The sequence below is a fragment of the Nomascus leucogenys genome, chromosome 22a (assembly GCF_006542625.1).
Source record: "Nomascus leucogenys isolate Asia chromosome 22a, Asia_NLE_v1, whole genome shotgun sequence".
NCBI lineage: Eukaryota > Metazoa > Chordata > Mammalia > Primates > Hylobatidae > Nomascus > Nomascus leucogenys.
The window spans coordinates 133,281,790-133,296,824 of record NC_044402.1 but is presented as its reverse complement, the minus strand read 5'-3'; the positions used below and the strand labels follow the sequence as shown (position 1 = coordinate 133,296,824).

Here is a 15,035-nt window from a genome sequence, read left to right as displayed (position 1 = left end):
TATGAGATTAATGCTATTCCTGCGATAAGAAGAAATACAAGAAGATAAATCCAAGAAAGAATACTCTTCTATTTATTGTTGATTATTATAAATACAAATTAATGCTTATTCAGCCATAATTGACTTCTATAGTCCTTATACATTTTGAGAGAGTCAGTATTAAAAACCCCAGTCAATACTCCCCAGCTTCTCAAGTGATTGCCACTTTTGGATTCAGCACTAACTGCTATACCAGAGCACAAAGTGGAGGAATAAAAGTCTCTACATTTAATGCGAAGCAGAAGATAAGGAGAGTTTTATAAGCAACTGTATGTGTCCTTAGCAAGCATCATTAAAATTTGAAATTCTCGATCATTGAAAAACAAAGTATACTGGAGGTGGGGCATTGTGGCTCACGCCTGTAATCCCAGCACTTTTGTTGGAGGCCAAGGCAGGCAGATCACTTGAGGGCAGAAGTTGGAGACCAGCCTGGCCAACATGATGAAATCTCATCTCTACTAAAAATACAAAAAAATTAGCCAAGCGTGGTAACGCATGTCTATAACCCCAGCCACTCAGGAGGCTGAGGCACAAGAATCACCTGAACCTGGGTTGCAGAGGTTGCAGTGAGATGAGATCGCGCCACTGCACTCCAGCCTGGGCGACTGAGCCATACTCTGTCTCAAAAAAAATGTATATTGGGAAAAAATACAAAATATTATTTCTTACTAGTCAGTGAGTAAAAGTCATAATAAAAGTATATTTTACACTGTTTCAGTTTTGATCTAAGTGACACAAATGTAGTCTTACATTTTAAGGTTTTCTCTCCACTAAAAATTTTATATAGTCGAAGGTGCTCCTCCTGTTGGCTCCTTATTTTTAAGTGGAAAGTAGGATAAGAGGTACAATAAAGAGAAAGGAAAAATTCTTCATTTCTTAGCCATTGAACTAGGATACAAATAGACATGAAAGAGGGGTTAAGAGGAAGTTAGCTAGATAAGGCAGTAAGTGCTGACTACTCTCCTGTTTCCATGATGCTGCCTAAAATATAGCGTGTGATAACACTTAGAAGATCCTCTGTTAACTATTGCAGGCTTCAAAGCGGGGAAACAGTTAAGGTGGAAAGGCATGCGTCAATACATTAGTAAAATAAATCAGTTTTCATGTATCAGTACATCAAGGTATATATCCCAAAGTCTCATTCACAATTTTGAACTCCTTTCCTACTTTCTTACCTTGTTGTCTTTAAGGAAAAGTGCTAACATTTCTTCTCTGCCATAACGATAATCTGCTAATTTATACTTCGGCAATGCTGGAGAAAGAGGAGGGGATGTAATACTCCCACCACTGGACAGAGCTCGGAGCCTAGAATACAAAAGACAGAGAGTATGTCAAATGTTCTGGTGCTACAGACCTTTTATATCATACACTGTCAAAAAAATTCATTTTAGTTCTTTAGAAGAGCAAAAAGAAATCCTACTATCTCAAAGAATCAGACTTTAGCTTTAATACAATCTTTTGTCACGGCACACTAAAAGGGCAGTTTATTGAGAGATAACTAGACAACCGTGTAGCAATTCCTTAACTTAAAAGGCATCATGGCTATGTCCCCCAGAAGCTTAGAGAACGAAAAAGGGACACATTTTTCCAAATTTTAAAAGGCGTGTATGATTAAAACGAAAGTGAGATACTACCTTACACTCATTAGATTCATAAAACTTAATAAGTCTGATAATACCAAGTGTTGGTAAGGATGTAAAACAATGGAAACTTTCAAGTAGTGTTTGTGGTATTATAAACTGAAATAATCACTTCAAAGAATGATTTGATAATAGCTAATTAATTATCTATTTGGCAATTTGGTAATGGCTAAAATATTTAATAAAGTATGCTATACAAAAGAAAAATCAAAACATAGCCTATAGTAATGGTAATTTTTATATAAAATGCATAAACCTGCAGCTAGGTTTATACTGTTTCAAGACACATAAACTGCAGCAAAAGCATAGAAACAAGCATGAAACCGACAAATATAACATTCAGAATAAGGTTATATCTGAAAAAGATAAGATTATAAAAGCAGCTTTAATTGTATCTACAATGTTTTATTTTTGCAGCTTGCCAATGAATACACGGGTGTTTATCACAATTTATATTTTTATATGCCTGAAATATTTCACAATGTTTTTAATAAAAGCAATTAATGGTCAGTGTAGAGAATCTGAAAATGCAGTAAAGTACAAAGAGAAATTGAAAACTACATTTACTGCTAAGAAGACAAAAAATATACTCCAAACTGATAACAAAAGTTGCCTCTAAAGAACAGAACTTGGGGAAAAGGGACCATTTTGTTTAATTTTAAAATAATATATTTTTATGGAGAAAAAGACAGGGAAGAAAACTTCAGCAAAAAATGGCGAGTAAGATTCTACTGTAGCACTGTGTCAGACAGCAAATGGAAAAACTAACATCAGGAGTAGCTGAGGCCGGGCGCGGTGGCTCACGCTTGTAATCCCAGCACTTTGGGAGGCCAAGGCGGGCGGATCACGAGGTCAGGAGATGGAGACCACGGTGAAACCCCGTCTCTACTAAAAATACAAAAAATTAGCCGGGCGTGGTGGCAGGTGCCTGTAGTCCCAGCTACTCGTAGAGGCTGAGGCAGGAGAATGGCGTGAACCCGGGAGGTGGGGCTTGCAGTGAGCTGAGATCACGCCACTGCACTCCAGCCTGGGTGATAGAGCGAGACTCCGTCTCAAAAAAAAAAAAAAAAAAAGGTATAGCTGATATCAAGGGTGAAAAGGACCATGCTACTTTAATTCTAGTTTAGACTAAGGAAAAATTCAATAGAAGCATTGAAATATGTGCCCAAAACTGCTAAGCTTTATTCACAAAGCAAAAAAGAAGCGAATAATCTACTAAGTTATGACACATTAAATATTAATATGAAGGCCAAGTAAAACACAGTAAATATGTGCACATTATTAAAAATAGCGTATGCATAGTAAACAGCAAAATGTGTTTACAAGAATAAAGTAATATTTAAAGAAAAAATATGAATTAGTAAAGTGAGACTGTTGGGGTGGGATTTTTTTTTTTTTACTTATTATGGAAAATTTTTGTATTTTCATAAATGCACCAAAAAGCAGATGACAAACCCCCGTGTACCAATCACTTAGCCCCAAAACCAACAATCCATGGTGAATCCTGCTCTTTCCACCACCTTATCTAAGCTTCCTTTGATATTATTTTGAAGAAAAGTTTCAGCTTAGCATTCTATCCATAAATATTTAAGAATGTTATTTCTCAAAGAATTTGTTTTTCCCCACAGCGTCTCACTCTGTCACCCAGACTGGAGTGCAGTGGTACAGTCATAACTCACTCTAACCTTGACCTCCTTGGCTCAAGGGATTCCCCCACCTTAGCCTCCTGAGCAGCTAGGACTACAGGCGCATACCACTATGCCCAGCTAATTTTTGTATTTTCTGTAGAGACAGGGTCTCACTATATTGTCCAACCTAGTCTCAAACTCTAGGCCTCAAGCAATCCTCCCACCTTGGCCTCTCAAAGTGCTGAGACTATAGGCATGAGCTACCATGCCTGACCCAAAACATTTTTTTAAAGTCTGGGTTTTGCTGATTTTATCCATGATATAATTAAACGTTTTTCTGTCTTTTGCACTTCATGTAAACTGGTGACTGGGTATAGAGATTTTGAGATTTTCATCAATTTGGGTTCTTTTTTGGCAATACTTCACATGTACTGGTATATTATTCCATCAAGAGGCACACGTTGTGATGATGTGTTTGTGACACCTGCAGTAATTTATGATCAATGCTTGGTTCCCTAAGTTCACTAAGGTTGTTGTAAGTGATTATATTCTTTCATTCCTCCCTTATGTATTAGCTGGAATACTTCTGCAAAGAGAAATTTTCCTCTTATACTATTTGGTATAGTTACCGAATGATACTGCTTAATAAAGGAGGGAAAAAGCCTTAATTCTTATTTGTTTTCAAAATAACGACTAGGTTCACTTGCACCTTCCAACAGTGTCCAACAGTAACACATTACTTTATTAATATATTTCAATTCACAGCAATTATTAATAGTGTTCAAACTGTCTCATCTTTGAAGAGTGGGAGACTCTTCAGGTTGGCTCCTGGGTCCTTTTGACATGACCCTAGCAGTCTTTAACAGCTTCTTTTCTATCTGGTATGTCAGAATGTTCCAGGATCATCTTGTATTTTTCTTGCCTCAGACCTGAAATCAATCATTTCCAGCGAGCCCCGGATTCGCTTTCATTTATAGAAATACCACAACCTGGGTTCTGGGACTGCTCACTGCTACTCTTTGTTTCCTTTCCAAATATTCTTGGGCTTGGAGGTCATTTAGTTCAACCCCCATAAAACAAGTTAAACAACCAGGTAAGAAAACAACATACCCAGAAAGGAGTGTGGTCCAATCACTCCTTCCAAGAAGAAAGGAACTACTCCAGTACCTTCCAAGCAACTGCTTTTTATTAGATTCCTGTAAAGCTGGGCTCTTTACTGAAGAAGTGGAATTAATATCCACTGAACACTGGAGATGAAAATTTTACACATGAACTAGCTCATTTAATCTAATTTAACCTTCACAACAACCCAAATATAACAGATAAAAATAAAGCTGAAGGGTTAAACAACTTGTCCACAGTCACAGACAGCAGAACAAAGATTCAAACCTAGGTTTTTATTACTTAAAAGACCACAATTGACCGGTTGCAGGTTAGCTCACACCTGTAATCCCAACACTTGGGAAGCTAAGGAGGGTGGATCACTTCAGTACAAGAATTCAAGACCAGCCTGGGCAACACGATGAAACCCCATCTTGACAAAAAATACAAAAATTAGCTGGGTATGGTGGCTCATGCCTGTGGTCTCAGCTACTCAGGAGGCTGAGGTGGGAGGATTGCTTGAGCCTGGGAGGTCAAGGCTGCAGTGAACAGCCACTGCACTCCAGCCTAGGTGACAAAGCAAGACCCTGTCTCAAAAAAAAAAAAGAAAGAAAGAAAAACACAATCTTTCTAACAATTAGGTCTCAAAATTCTATTTAAAATAGCCAGTTTAAAATATACATATGTTTTATTAGAAATTGTTTTAAAATATCTTCCTTAACACCAAACCAATATGTTTTCCAACAGTTTCTATCACCAGATTACACATCTAGGCACTCTTTCAAATGAAAATCATTCTGGTATTGGCAAATAATCACCATGTCTCCCCAAAGACTCCTTCCCATGGCCTAACATTCCTAATTTCTTCAATTGCTGCTCACAATAAGATTTCAAATGTATTCACCACCCTGTCCCTTCCAATGGATCACCAATGGTTTTCCAATGCCCAAGACTAAACATTTCTTATAGTCATCAGATTTATTAAGAGTAACACAGGCCAGGTGCGGTAGCCCATGCTTGTAATCCCAGCACTTTGGGAGGTCGAGGAGGGTGGATCACTTGAGACCAGGAGTTTGAGACCAGTCTAGGCAACACAGTGAGATCCTGTCTCTACAAAAATAAAAAAATTAGCAGAGCACAGTGGTGCATGCCTGTAGTCCCAGCTATTTGGAAGGCTGAGGTGGGAAGATCGCTTGAGCCTCAGGAGGTAGAGGCTGCAGTGAGCCATGATCGCAACACTGCACTCTACCTTGGCTGAGAGTGAGACTCTATCTCCAAAAAATAAAAAATACAAAAATAACACAATAACACAATCAGAGATTTCCTTCAGGTGCTATGAAAAGAAACTGAGGCAAACTGGCAGTAACTCAAACTAAAAGACAGTTGCCTGAGTTAGGATAATGGCTGTACTATGACTCAATAATCGACAAATTCAATTCCAAGTCCCTCTTCACCTGCAGATACTTAGAAAAGCTAAAACATATTTGGGTAATATTCTTCACTAAAAATCCACCTGAGAACTCATGAACACAAAGAAGGGAATGACAGACACTGGGGTCTACTTGGGGGTGGAAGGCAGGAGGAGGGAGAGGAGCAGGAAAAACTACTGGGTACTAGGTGTAACACTTGGGTGATGAAATAATCTGTACAACAAACCCCCATGACACAAGTTTACCTACATAACCTTCACATGTACCCCTGAATCTAAGTTTAAAAACTCCACATATGATCTTTATCTCCTCCATACAACCCTCTCTTCTAGAAATTTAATCCCTATATGCCTTTGTCTGTCTCTAAACATATCTCTTCATTTGTTTAAAACTTTTGATGCAGCATCTCCCTTCTAGCTATGCACTGTTCATCTTTCCTCTTCATCCAGAAACATCTCTACTTCCTCGCTTCTCAGTCACTTCAAAACGCAGTGTACCTGGTTTCTCCTGCCACTCCACTAGCTCCTGCACTGTTCATCGACAACCTCAACACCGCCAAATCCATGTGAAAACTTTCTGTCCTCATCACCTTCATCTTTCTGGCCTATAATGAGATCTGTTTAACAAAGGAGGCCCAATTCTACCACGGGTAGTAAATAAGTGGCAGCAGCAGGCCCCCCAAAGCCCCATGATACTCCCAAAATCTTCGCTTGGTAAGTGTTTTCCAAAATCCAAACTTCAGCTTATGAAAGCAATTTGGATAGTCAATAAACAATGTGTGAAGGTGTGGGAGTCAAAAGGCACTTCTATGTAAGCTTGTGATTCTCAAGTCCAGCTGTGACCTCTCCTATAGTCAGGCTTTCATACACAACCATATAAATAAAGCCCATCAGGTTCAATATGCCCAAAACCCTAACCCTACTCATCAATTTATTCATCCAACCCATTCATTGCCCATATTCTCAAACATAGTTAAGGACATCCCAATCTAATCAGCCACTGGATTAAAAATCTAGGATTCATACTTTACTCCTCACCTTCTACCATCCCTCATACCCAATTACCATGTCCTGTTAGTTTTAAATCCTCAGTCTCTCAAGTCTTCCCCTGATCCAACTAACCTAATTTTTATTCACACTTTTATTTCCCGCCTGGACTGCTGCAAATGCATCCTAAACGATTTTACTAGTCTTACTCCCCTACGTTACTAAGAATTATTTATTTCTTTTCTCTCTCTTTTTTTTTTTTTTTGAGACAGAGGCTCACTCTTACCCAGGCTGGAGTGCAGTGGCACGATCTCAGCTCAGCTCACTGCAACCTCCACCTCCCAGGTTTAAGCAATTCTCCTGCCTCAGCCTCCTGAGTAGTTGGGATTACAGGCGCACGCAAACACACCTGGCTAATTTTTGTATTTTTAGTAGAGATGGGGTTTCACCATATTGGTCAGGCTGGTTTTGATCTCCTGACCTCAGGTGATCCACCCGCCTCAGTCTCCCAAAGTGTTGGGATTACAGGGGTGAGCCACTGTGCCCAGCCCCAATTCTTTTTTCACTGGCACACAATGACCAATAAAATCCAAGCCTTGTTAACACAAGGGCTGCCTCCAAGCTCCTATCTCCCACACTTCATATAATAAAGGTAAACATTATGCATCATAAAGTTCCTCTCTTAAATCAGTTCCTTGCCTTATGTTCACACACGTCCTTTCTGCTATCAGGAATATTCTAATCTTTTTCACCAACAGGGCAGAGAGAGGTGCTGAGAAGAAGAGAGGTTAAGTGGGAAGGAGAAAGGAAGAATAAGGATAGAGAGCTGGAAAGAGAGTCGGGGGAAGGGAGGGAAAAAGAGAATTTGAGATCCTCAAGGCCTTGCTAAACACAAGCTCCTGTCCAGCCTTCGTGAAACTAAGAGGCTAGTAGAAGAAAATAATAAAGTCATATAAGTGGACATAGAGATATTGAAGGATTTTAGAGAAGTCTTGATCTAATTTACATTTTAAGATTACTCTGACTGCTGTGAGGAAAACAAATAGAAGACAAAAATGGAAGCCAGGGGCCGGGCAAAGTGGCTCACACCTGTAATCCCAACACTCTGGGAGGCCGAGGAGGGCAGATCACTTGAGGTCAGGAGTTCAAGACCAGCCTGGCCAATATGGTAAAGCCCCATCTCTACTAAAAAATACAAATATCAGTCGGGCATGGTGATGCATGCCTGTAGTCCCAGCTACGTGGGAGCCTGAAGAAGGAGAATCACTTGAACTCAGGCAGCAGAGGTTGCAGTGAGCCGAGATCACACCACTGCACTGCAGCTTGGGCGACAGAGTGAGATTCCATCTCAAAAAAAAAAAAAAAAAAAAAAAAAAGGAAGCCAGGAAACATCAGTAGGCCACTGGTGCAAAAATTTATGTTAGAAATGGTGGCAACTTGCACTAAGGTGATAGCAATAGAGATTCAGAGAAATGAACAGATTCCAGAGATACTGTAGAGATAAAATTGACATGATGTTGTGACAGACTGGATATAGGAACAGAGAAGTAAAAGGAATTATCAAAGATAACTCTGAGACTGCTAGCTTGAGCAAATGGGCACATATGGTATTAAGATGAAATAAATATAAAGGCAAAACTAACGAGATCAGTTTTGGAATAGTATAGAGTATGAGATGCTTATAAGACATCTAAGTGGAAAAATCAAATAGGCAGCTGAATATCCTGTGCTTGCATTATAATTCCTTTACAGCATTATGACATAGTGAAATTATTTAGTGTCAGCTTCCCCATTAAAGAGTAGGTACCATGTATTTTTATCCTTATTGCCTTAGCACCTAACCCAAGACATAAAACACAGCAAGCATTTGATAAAATGTTTTCTTAACAAATATTCTCTTCCAAAACACACCCCTCAAAAACATCTAATTTACTACTTCAGTTCACATAGAAATATTTTACCCTCTCTGAAAACTGGAAATATTAACACATCTCATCCTCCAGAACTTCTCTCATTTTTCACATAATCCCGTAATTATCGATAGGAAGCTATCGATCTCAGGTTTGCATTCTCTTACCCGTCCCCCATAAGACCCTAATGGCTTCATTCAACATTCATTTATTAACTAAATTAGTTAACTAAATATTAATGCCAATGTCCAGTACACTAAGCTCAACAATGGGCTTACCAAAAGAGAGAAATACAGTGCATTTCTTAATGGAATTAGCTCTTCTTGAGCAAGGCGCAAATATATATACAGATACACCACAAGGCCGTAACTATTTTGACAAATGTATAAATAAAATACTTTGGGGAAGAAAACAAGTACTTCCCTCTTCTTTGCAAGGAAAGACCTGGGAAAACTTCCTTAAGACCAAGGAGATGAGACAGAGGAAACTCCCAAAGGAGCTTTCTTGGCTCCTTCCCAGAAAGCCAGGTAATGTCTATAATTATTCTCCCTATAATAAAGTCCTTATCCAGACTAATCTGGGTAGTTTTTTTTTTGTTTTTTTGTTTCTAAAGACGGGTTCTCACTATGTTGTCCCAGGTTGGTCTCAAACGCCTAGGCCTGAGCAATCCTCCAGCCTCAGACTCCTCAGTAGCTGGGACTACAGGTGCATGCCACCACACTCGACTTGAATAGATTTTTGATCCTCAAAAGTGTTTTAAATCACCAAATATTCATTTGTTTGAGACAGAGTTGCGCTTTGTCACCTAGGCTGGAGTGCAGTGACATGATCTCAGCTCACTGCAACCTCCACCACCCGTGTTCAAGTAATTCTCCTGCCTCAGCCTCCCCAGTAGCCAGGATTACAGGCGCACACCACCATGCCCAGCTAATTTTTGTAATTTTTTTTTTTTTTTTTTTTTTTTAGCAGAGATAGGGTTTCACCATGTTGGCCAGACTGGTCTCAAACTCTTGACCTTAAGTGATCCACCCACTTCGGCCTCCCAAAGTGCTGGGATTATAGGCATGTGCCACCGTGCCCGGCCTAAATATTTGTTTCTTAAATATCTTGAAGATACATTTGCAAATACGATAGAAACCAAAACATTAGCAAAGCTACTTTGGGTGGTAGGATTAGGGTAACTTAGATCTTTCCCTTTGGTGGTCTTTTTGTTTTCTTTTCCTTTTTGGGAGACAGGGTCTTGCTCTATCACCCAGGCTGGAGTGCAGCACTGCAATCATGGCAGCCTTCACCTCCCAGGCTCAAGTGATCCTCTCACTTCAGCCTTCCAAGTAGCTGACACCAAACATATGCACTACCACATCCAGCTAATTTTTTTTTTTTTTTTTTTTGTAGAGAAGAGGATCTCACTGTGTTGCCGAGGCTTGTCTCGAACTTCTGGGCTCAAGTGATCCTCATGCCTCTGCCTCCCAAAGTGCTGGGAGCCTGGGGCCAGCCACCATGCCTAATCCTTTTCTTTTTTCTTTCTTTTTTTTTTTTTTTTGGAGGAGTTTTGCTTTTGTTGCCCAGGGTTGTTGTCCAGACTGGAGTGCAATGGCACAATTTCAGCTCACTGCAACTTTTGCCTCCCGGGTTCAAACGATTCTCCTGTCTCAGCCTCTTGAGTAGCTAGAATTACAGGCACAATCCACCATGCCCAGCTAACTTCGTATTTTTAGTAGAGACAGGGTTTCATCATGTTGGCCAGGCTGCTCTCAAACTCCGGACCTCAGGTGATCTGCCCACCTCGGCCTCCCAAAGTGCTGGGATTACAGGCATAAGCCACCACGCCGAGCCCATACCTGACCCTTTTCTTTTTCCTCTTTTACTGTTTCCTCCAGATTTTCTGGAATAAGTGTGTTTATTTTGTTAATGAAACTAACAACAAAAAACTCTAAAAGACCTAAATCTAAGGAGTTTAGCACCAAAAAAATTATCAAGATGGTGCTTAGTGTTTTGTCAAGAACAAACACACAGGAGATGACAATTCAATTCATAAAATCCTTCTAGTGGTCAAACTGTCCATATATCATCCAAAGCCTTAAAAATAAAACTTTTAATTTAATAATTCCACTTCCAAGAAATTAATCCAAATAAAATGATCAGTGATAAAAACAAAATTGTTCAAGAGTATATATACATATCATTTACAATAGCAAAACATTAAAAACAACTTTACTTTCCAACAATTCATTCATCCATTTAATAAATATTTATTCAGTACCTATGTGCCAGGCACTGGAGATATAGCAGTAAACAAACTGTACAAAAATCTATATCGAAGTACCTGCCCTCAATGGAGCTCACAGTCTAGTGGGGGTTGAAAGATAGGATATAGACAATAAAACAAATGTGTAAAATATTTGGCATGTTACATTTTGATATACAACATGAAGAAAAATTAAGCAAGGAAGAGAGATAGGGAGTAAAGGGTGGAGGGTTATATAGATTGTCAGGAAAGGCCTAAGGTGGTAGCATTTGAGGAAAGGCTTAAAGAAAGACACTATTGCTTTATATCTAGACAGGATACACTTGGCATTGAATGTATCATACCCTTTTAAACTGCTCTGATGATAATGCAATATACTTTTTTATTCTAAGTAGAAAAATAATCTAAGACCTAATGATTCCACAGACCTTAAAAAGTTCAAGCCTTGGCCAGGCGCAGTGGCTCACGCTTGTACTCCCAGCACTTTGGGAGGACAAGGTGGGCGGATCACCTGAGGTCAGGAGTTCCAGACCAGCCTGGCCAACATGGTGAAATCCCGTCTCTACTAAAATTACAAAAATCAGCTGGGCGTGGTGGTGGGTGCCTGTAATCTCAGCTACTCAGGAGGTTGAGGGAGAAGAATCACTTGAACCCGGGAGGCAGAGGTTGCAGTGAGCTGAGATCGCGCCACTGCACTCCAGCCTGGGCGACAGAGCAAGGCTGACTCCATCTCAAAAAAAAAAAAAAAAAAAAAAGTTAAAGCTTACAGCCACTCATGGTCTGTTCCTACCAAAATTTTCAATTTTCTCTCATTTTCACAACTGCCCCCAGATACAAATAAATTGCTTCATTTTTAGGTATCCCTTATTGAACATTACGTTTTACATTATTCACAAAAATGATGACCTTAATAAACACCGTATCACTTAGCATTTCTGTCTCATTTAGAGTTAATTGCACACTGGTTCAATGTTAACAATCTAAATTCTGATTCTCAAGTACCCTGGGCACAGCTCTTTACCTCAAGTTTCACAAAGAATGTCATACATGAAGAAAAATAAGGTAGTACTCTCTACTCCTACTGCAACTTTCCAGCTCAGGATTACTTGGGTTACTTAAGGGCCTCATATATTCCCTTTGCCAGAAGGAATTTTGATAGGTGATATAAATAGGGCACTATGCCTGCTTACACCTGCATTCCTCAGTTCATCAGCATTTCAGATGACTAAGGGAATACTCCTAAGCTCTAACGTCTGCAAGGTAACAGATGTATAATTAGGTGAGGCTACTGTTTAAGGATGGAAATGGTGATTGCCCTCTGTTTAAGGCTACCTCAATTCAAATTTTGTACAAAACACTGAGCCAATCAAGTGAAATACCATCAAACAAAACTTCAGAGTACCAATAAAAAGGAGGATGTGTAAGATGCTATTGAAAGATGCTCAATACTACACTGAGATGACCTTGAGAACTCATGGTGTAGGGCAGGGGCCAGCAAACTGTCTCTGTAAAGGGCCAGAGAATTAAAGTTTAAGCTCTGTGAACCAAATGGCCTCTGTCAACCCTGCCACTGTAGCATGAAAGCAGTCAGAAAATATGGAAGCAAATGGACATCTCTGTCTTTCAGTGAAACTTTACTTACAAAAACTTTACAGTCCCACAGGCCATAGTTTGCCAACCCATAATATTACGCATCAAGCTAAATGTGTACTGATCCTAAAATATCATCAGTTTTTCTTTTCCCTTTTGTTGTGTCTAAATTCCTAGTGTTTCCTTTCTGTTACCTATAAACAGCAGGATGCTGAAAAAAACAACTTTCTTAAATTAGCTGACAATTTAAACCATGTTTTTATAAAGAGACATGAGGTTATGTAAATATAAAAGAGAAGCAGTTACAAATTCTAGATAAAGGCAGATGAGTTGCACACAAAATGGCTTAAAAAGTAACTTATATGAATTTAAATCCACCTGATAAAAGGAATTAAGGTAGAAATAAAGATTTAACTATAAAAATGTTCATTAAAAATATTTTTATAATGAAAAATCAAGAACAGCTTCTATATGCCACATCTAGAGGACTAGTTGAATAAATGATGGTACATCCATACAATGCAACCGTTTAATACAACAGAAAATATTTATTGATTAAAAAAAGATGTTTCTGATTTGATTATTTCTTTAAGTAGGCTACAAAACTGAAGGTATAGTATGATCCCATTTTTGTAAAAAATAAATGTATATATATACAAATAAGCATACATAAAACCACCTGGAAAGATACACCAAGATATTTACAGTGTGTACCATGGATGTTGAAATTATTTCTGGCTTACTAGTTTTTTCTAATTTTTTTAGAAACATATTAATTTGATAATAAGAAAATCATTTTAAAAATATAAAGGAATAACTAAAACAAGTACAGCATTACTTAGGTTAACATGTTCTAAATAAACTCTCAAAATACAGGAGTTCCATCAGTTCTTAGAACTTCAAATAGTGATTTCTCCTCAGTCTCCAAATGCTGGCTATAAAGGTTAAGAAAACTTCGAGATTACGTATATTAATAAAAAGAAATATTTCTAATAGGGTAAGTTAATAAGACTCCTCAAATAGAGTTACTACAGGAAGTCTGCATCATTTATTGAACCACTCCCACCTGAACAACCAAGAGTTTAAGACACAAATCCAATTTATCTATTTTAGATACTGCTTCTAATATTACCAAAGGGGTTGCCCAAGGTTTGAATAGAAAAAGTAATTATTATTATTGATGCCACTGAAGAGAGGATCTTCAATCACCAACTTTGGGGGAAAAGGAAGGAGGGGAGGGAGGGGAAGCCATACTACAATGTGATGGATCTCAAAATTCCATGAGAATTCCATATTCGGGGTCCAAACACATCTGTAAGAGACTCAAAGGTCAATTAATCGTTATTATGTCCAATGCTAACTCAATCCTAGATAGGCTACTGTTAGCAGCCAGTATAATACTGAACTACCTGCCTAGCCCATCTTTCAAATAATACTTCAATGAAAACTATTTCTCAAATGAATCTATGAATAGCAATGACAAAACAATGTAGCAGAAAACATACAGACATAAAAATGTTATAATTATACTTACATAAAATTGTATGTGCACCTAGACAATGACTCAAATAAAAAGAAAATAATTTTCCGGGGGGGGGGGGGGGGGGGGGGTGGGACTCCCGCCATCATTACGTATATAACCAGACAAAGAAAAAAAATTTTAATTAACTATAGAATACACTCGTTTACCAAATATAATTTATTCCTGAACTAACACATTGTTTTCAGCGAGGCACATAAAGCAAAAGTCTCAAAAACATGCACATTTATAAACCACCTAGCACCTGTCAAATACTTTACTACTGTATTAGTCATCCAATACCAAAGAAAATGAGATTTTGAAAACTCACCATTCAGGCCCAAAGTTCAGTGTCTGAGTTTCCGCTGCCATTCTTTTCCGTATTTTTACAATAGATTTTTATATGTGGAGAAACCTGTTAACGAGAAAAATATCTCCATATGATTAGTTGAGATTAAATGTGGAATTCCAGGCCAGAAAGTACAGTTAGAGAGTGTTTTATTTATGCTCCTCTCAACTAGAGTCACAAAAATGAGATTTTGAAATTCCTACTTAAAACAATACTATAGCAGGCAAAGTGAAATGAATAAATCAACCCTTATATTCTGACTCCCCACCTTTCTATGTTAATCTGGGGGAAGGAGGCATAGTTTAAGATGAAGCTAGTGAGAGAGGTAGGAACAGACCACACAGGGCATTGGGGACTAAGTTAAGGATTTTCTCCCTTTATCCCTGGAACAATGGGGAGTGAATGAAAGGTAATAGATTTACATTTTAGTTCCTATTACTTCCTAGTAATGGCTCCCCTATCACCATGAGGTACATCAAAGATTATTAAAATAAGGACCCTCCTTACCTATCACATAGCTTCTGCCACAACTCTCCTCACCTTCTGCTTATTAGCACTTTACACCCTAGTGATTTTTTTTAACAGTGTGTCTCAC

General features: G+C 38.5%; 1 protein-coding gene across 8 annotated transcripts in view; it reads right to left on the bottom strand.

The window, feature by feature from the left end:
* GIGYF2 (GRB10 interacting GYF protein 2) overlaps nucleotides 1-15,035 on the bottom strand; it is a 164,448-nt gene that overhangs the window by 110,901 nt on the left and 38,512 nt on the right. For 7 of the 8 annotated variants that reach the window (XM_030803960.1, XM_030803966.1, XM_030803961.1 and 4 more), the window contains 2 exons: nucleotides 14,423-14,506; nucleotides 1,215-1,344 (listed from right to left, as the gene is read on the bottom strand). In XM_030803960.1, the coding sequence (XP_030659820.1) occupies nucleotides 1,215-1,344; nucleotides 14,423-14,463 (171 nt within the window). In that variant the 5' untranslated portion in view covers nucleotides 14,464-14,506. Of the gene's footprint in view, nucleotides 1-1,214; nucleotides 1,345-14,422; nucleotides 14,994-15,035 lie in introns of those variants that run through there. The other variant, XM_030803964.1, reaches the window with a different exon arrangement.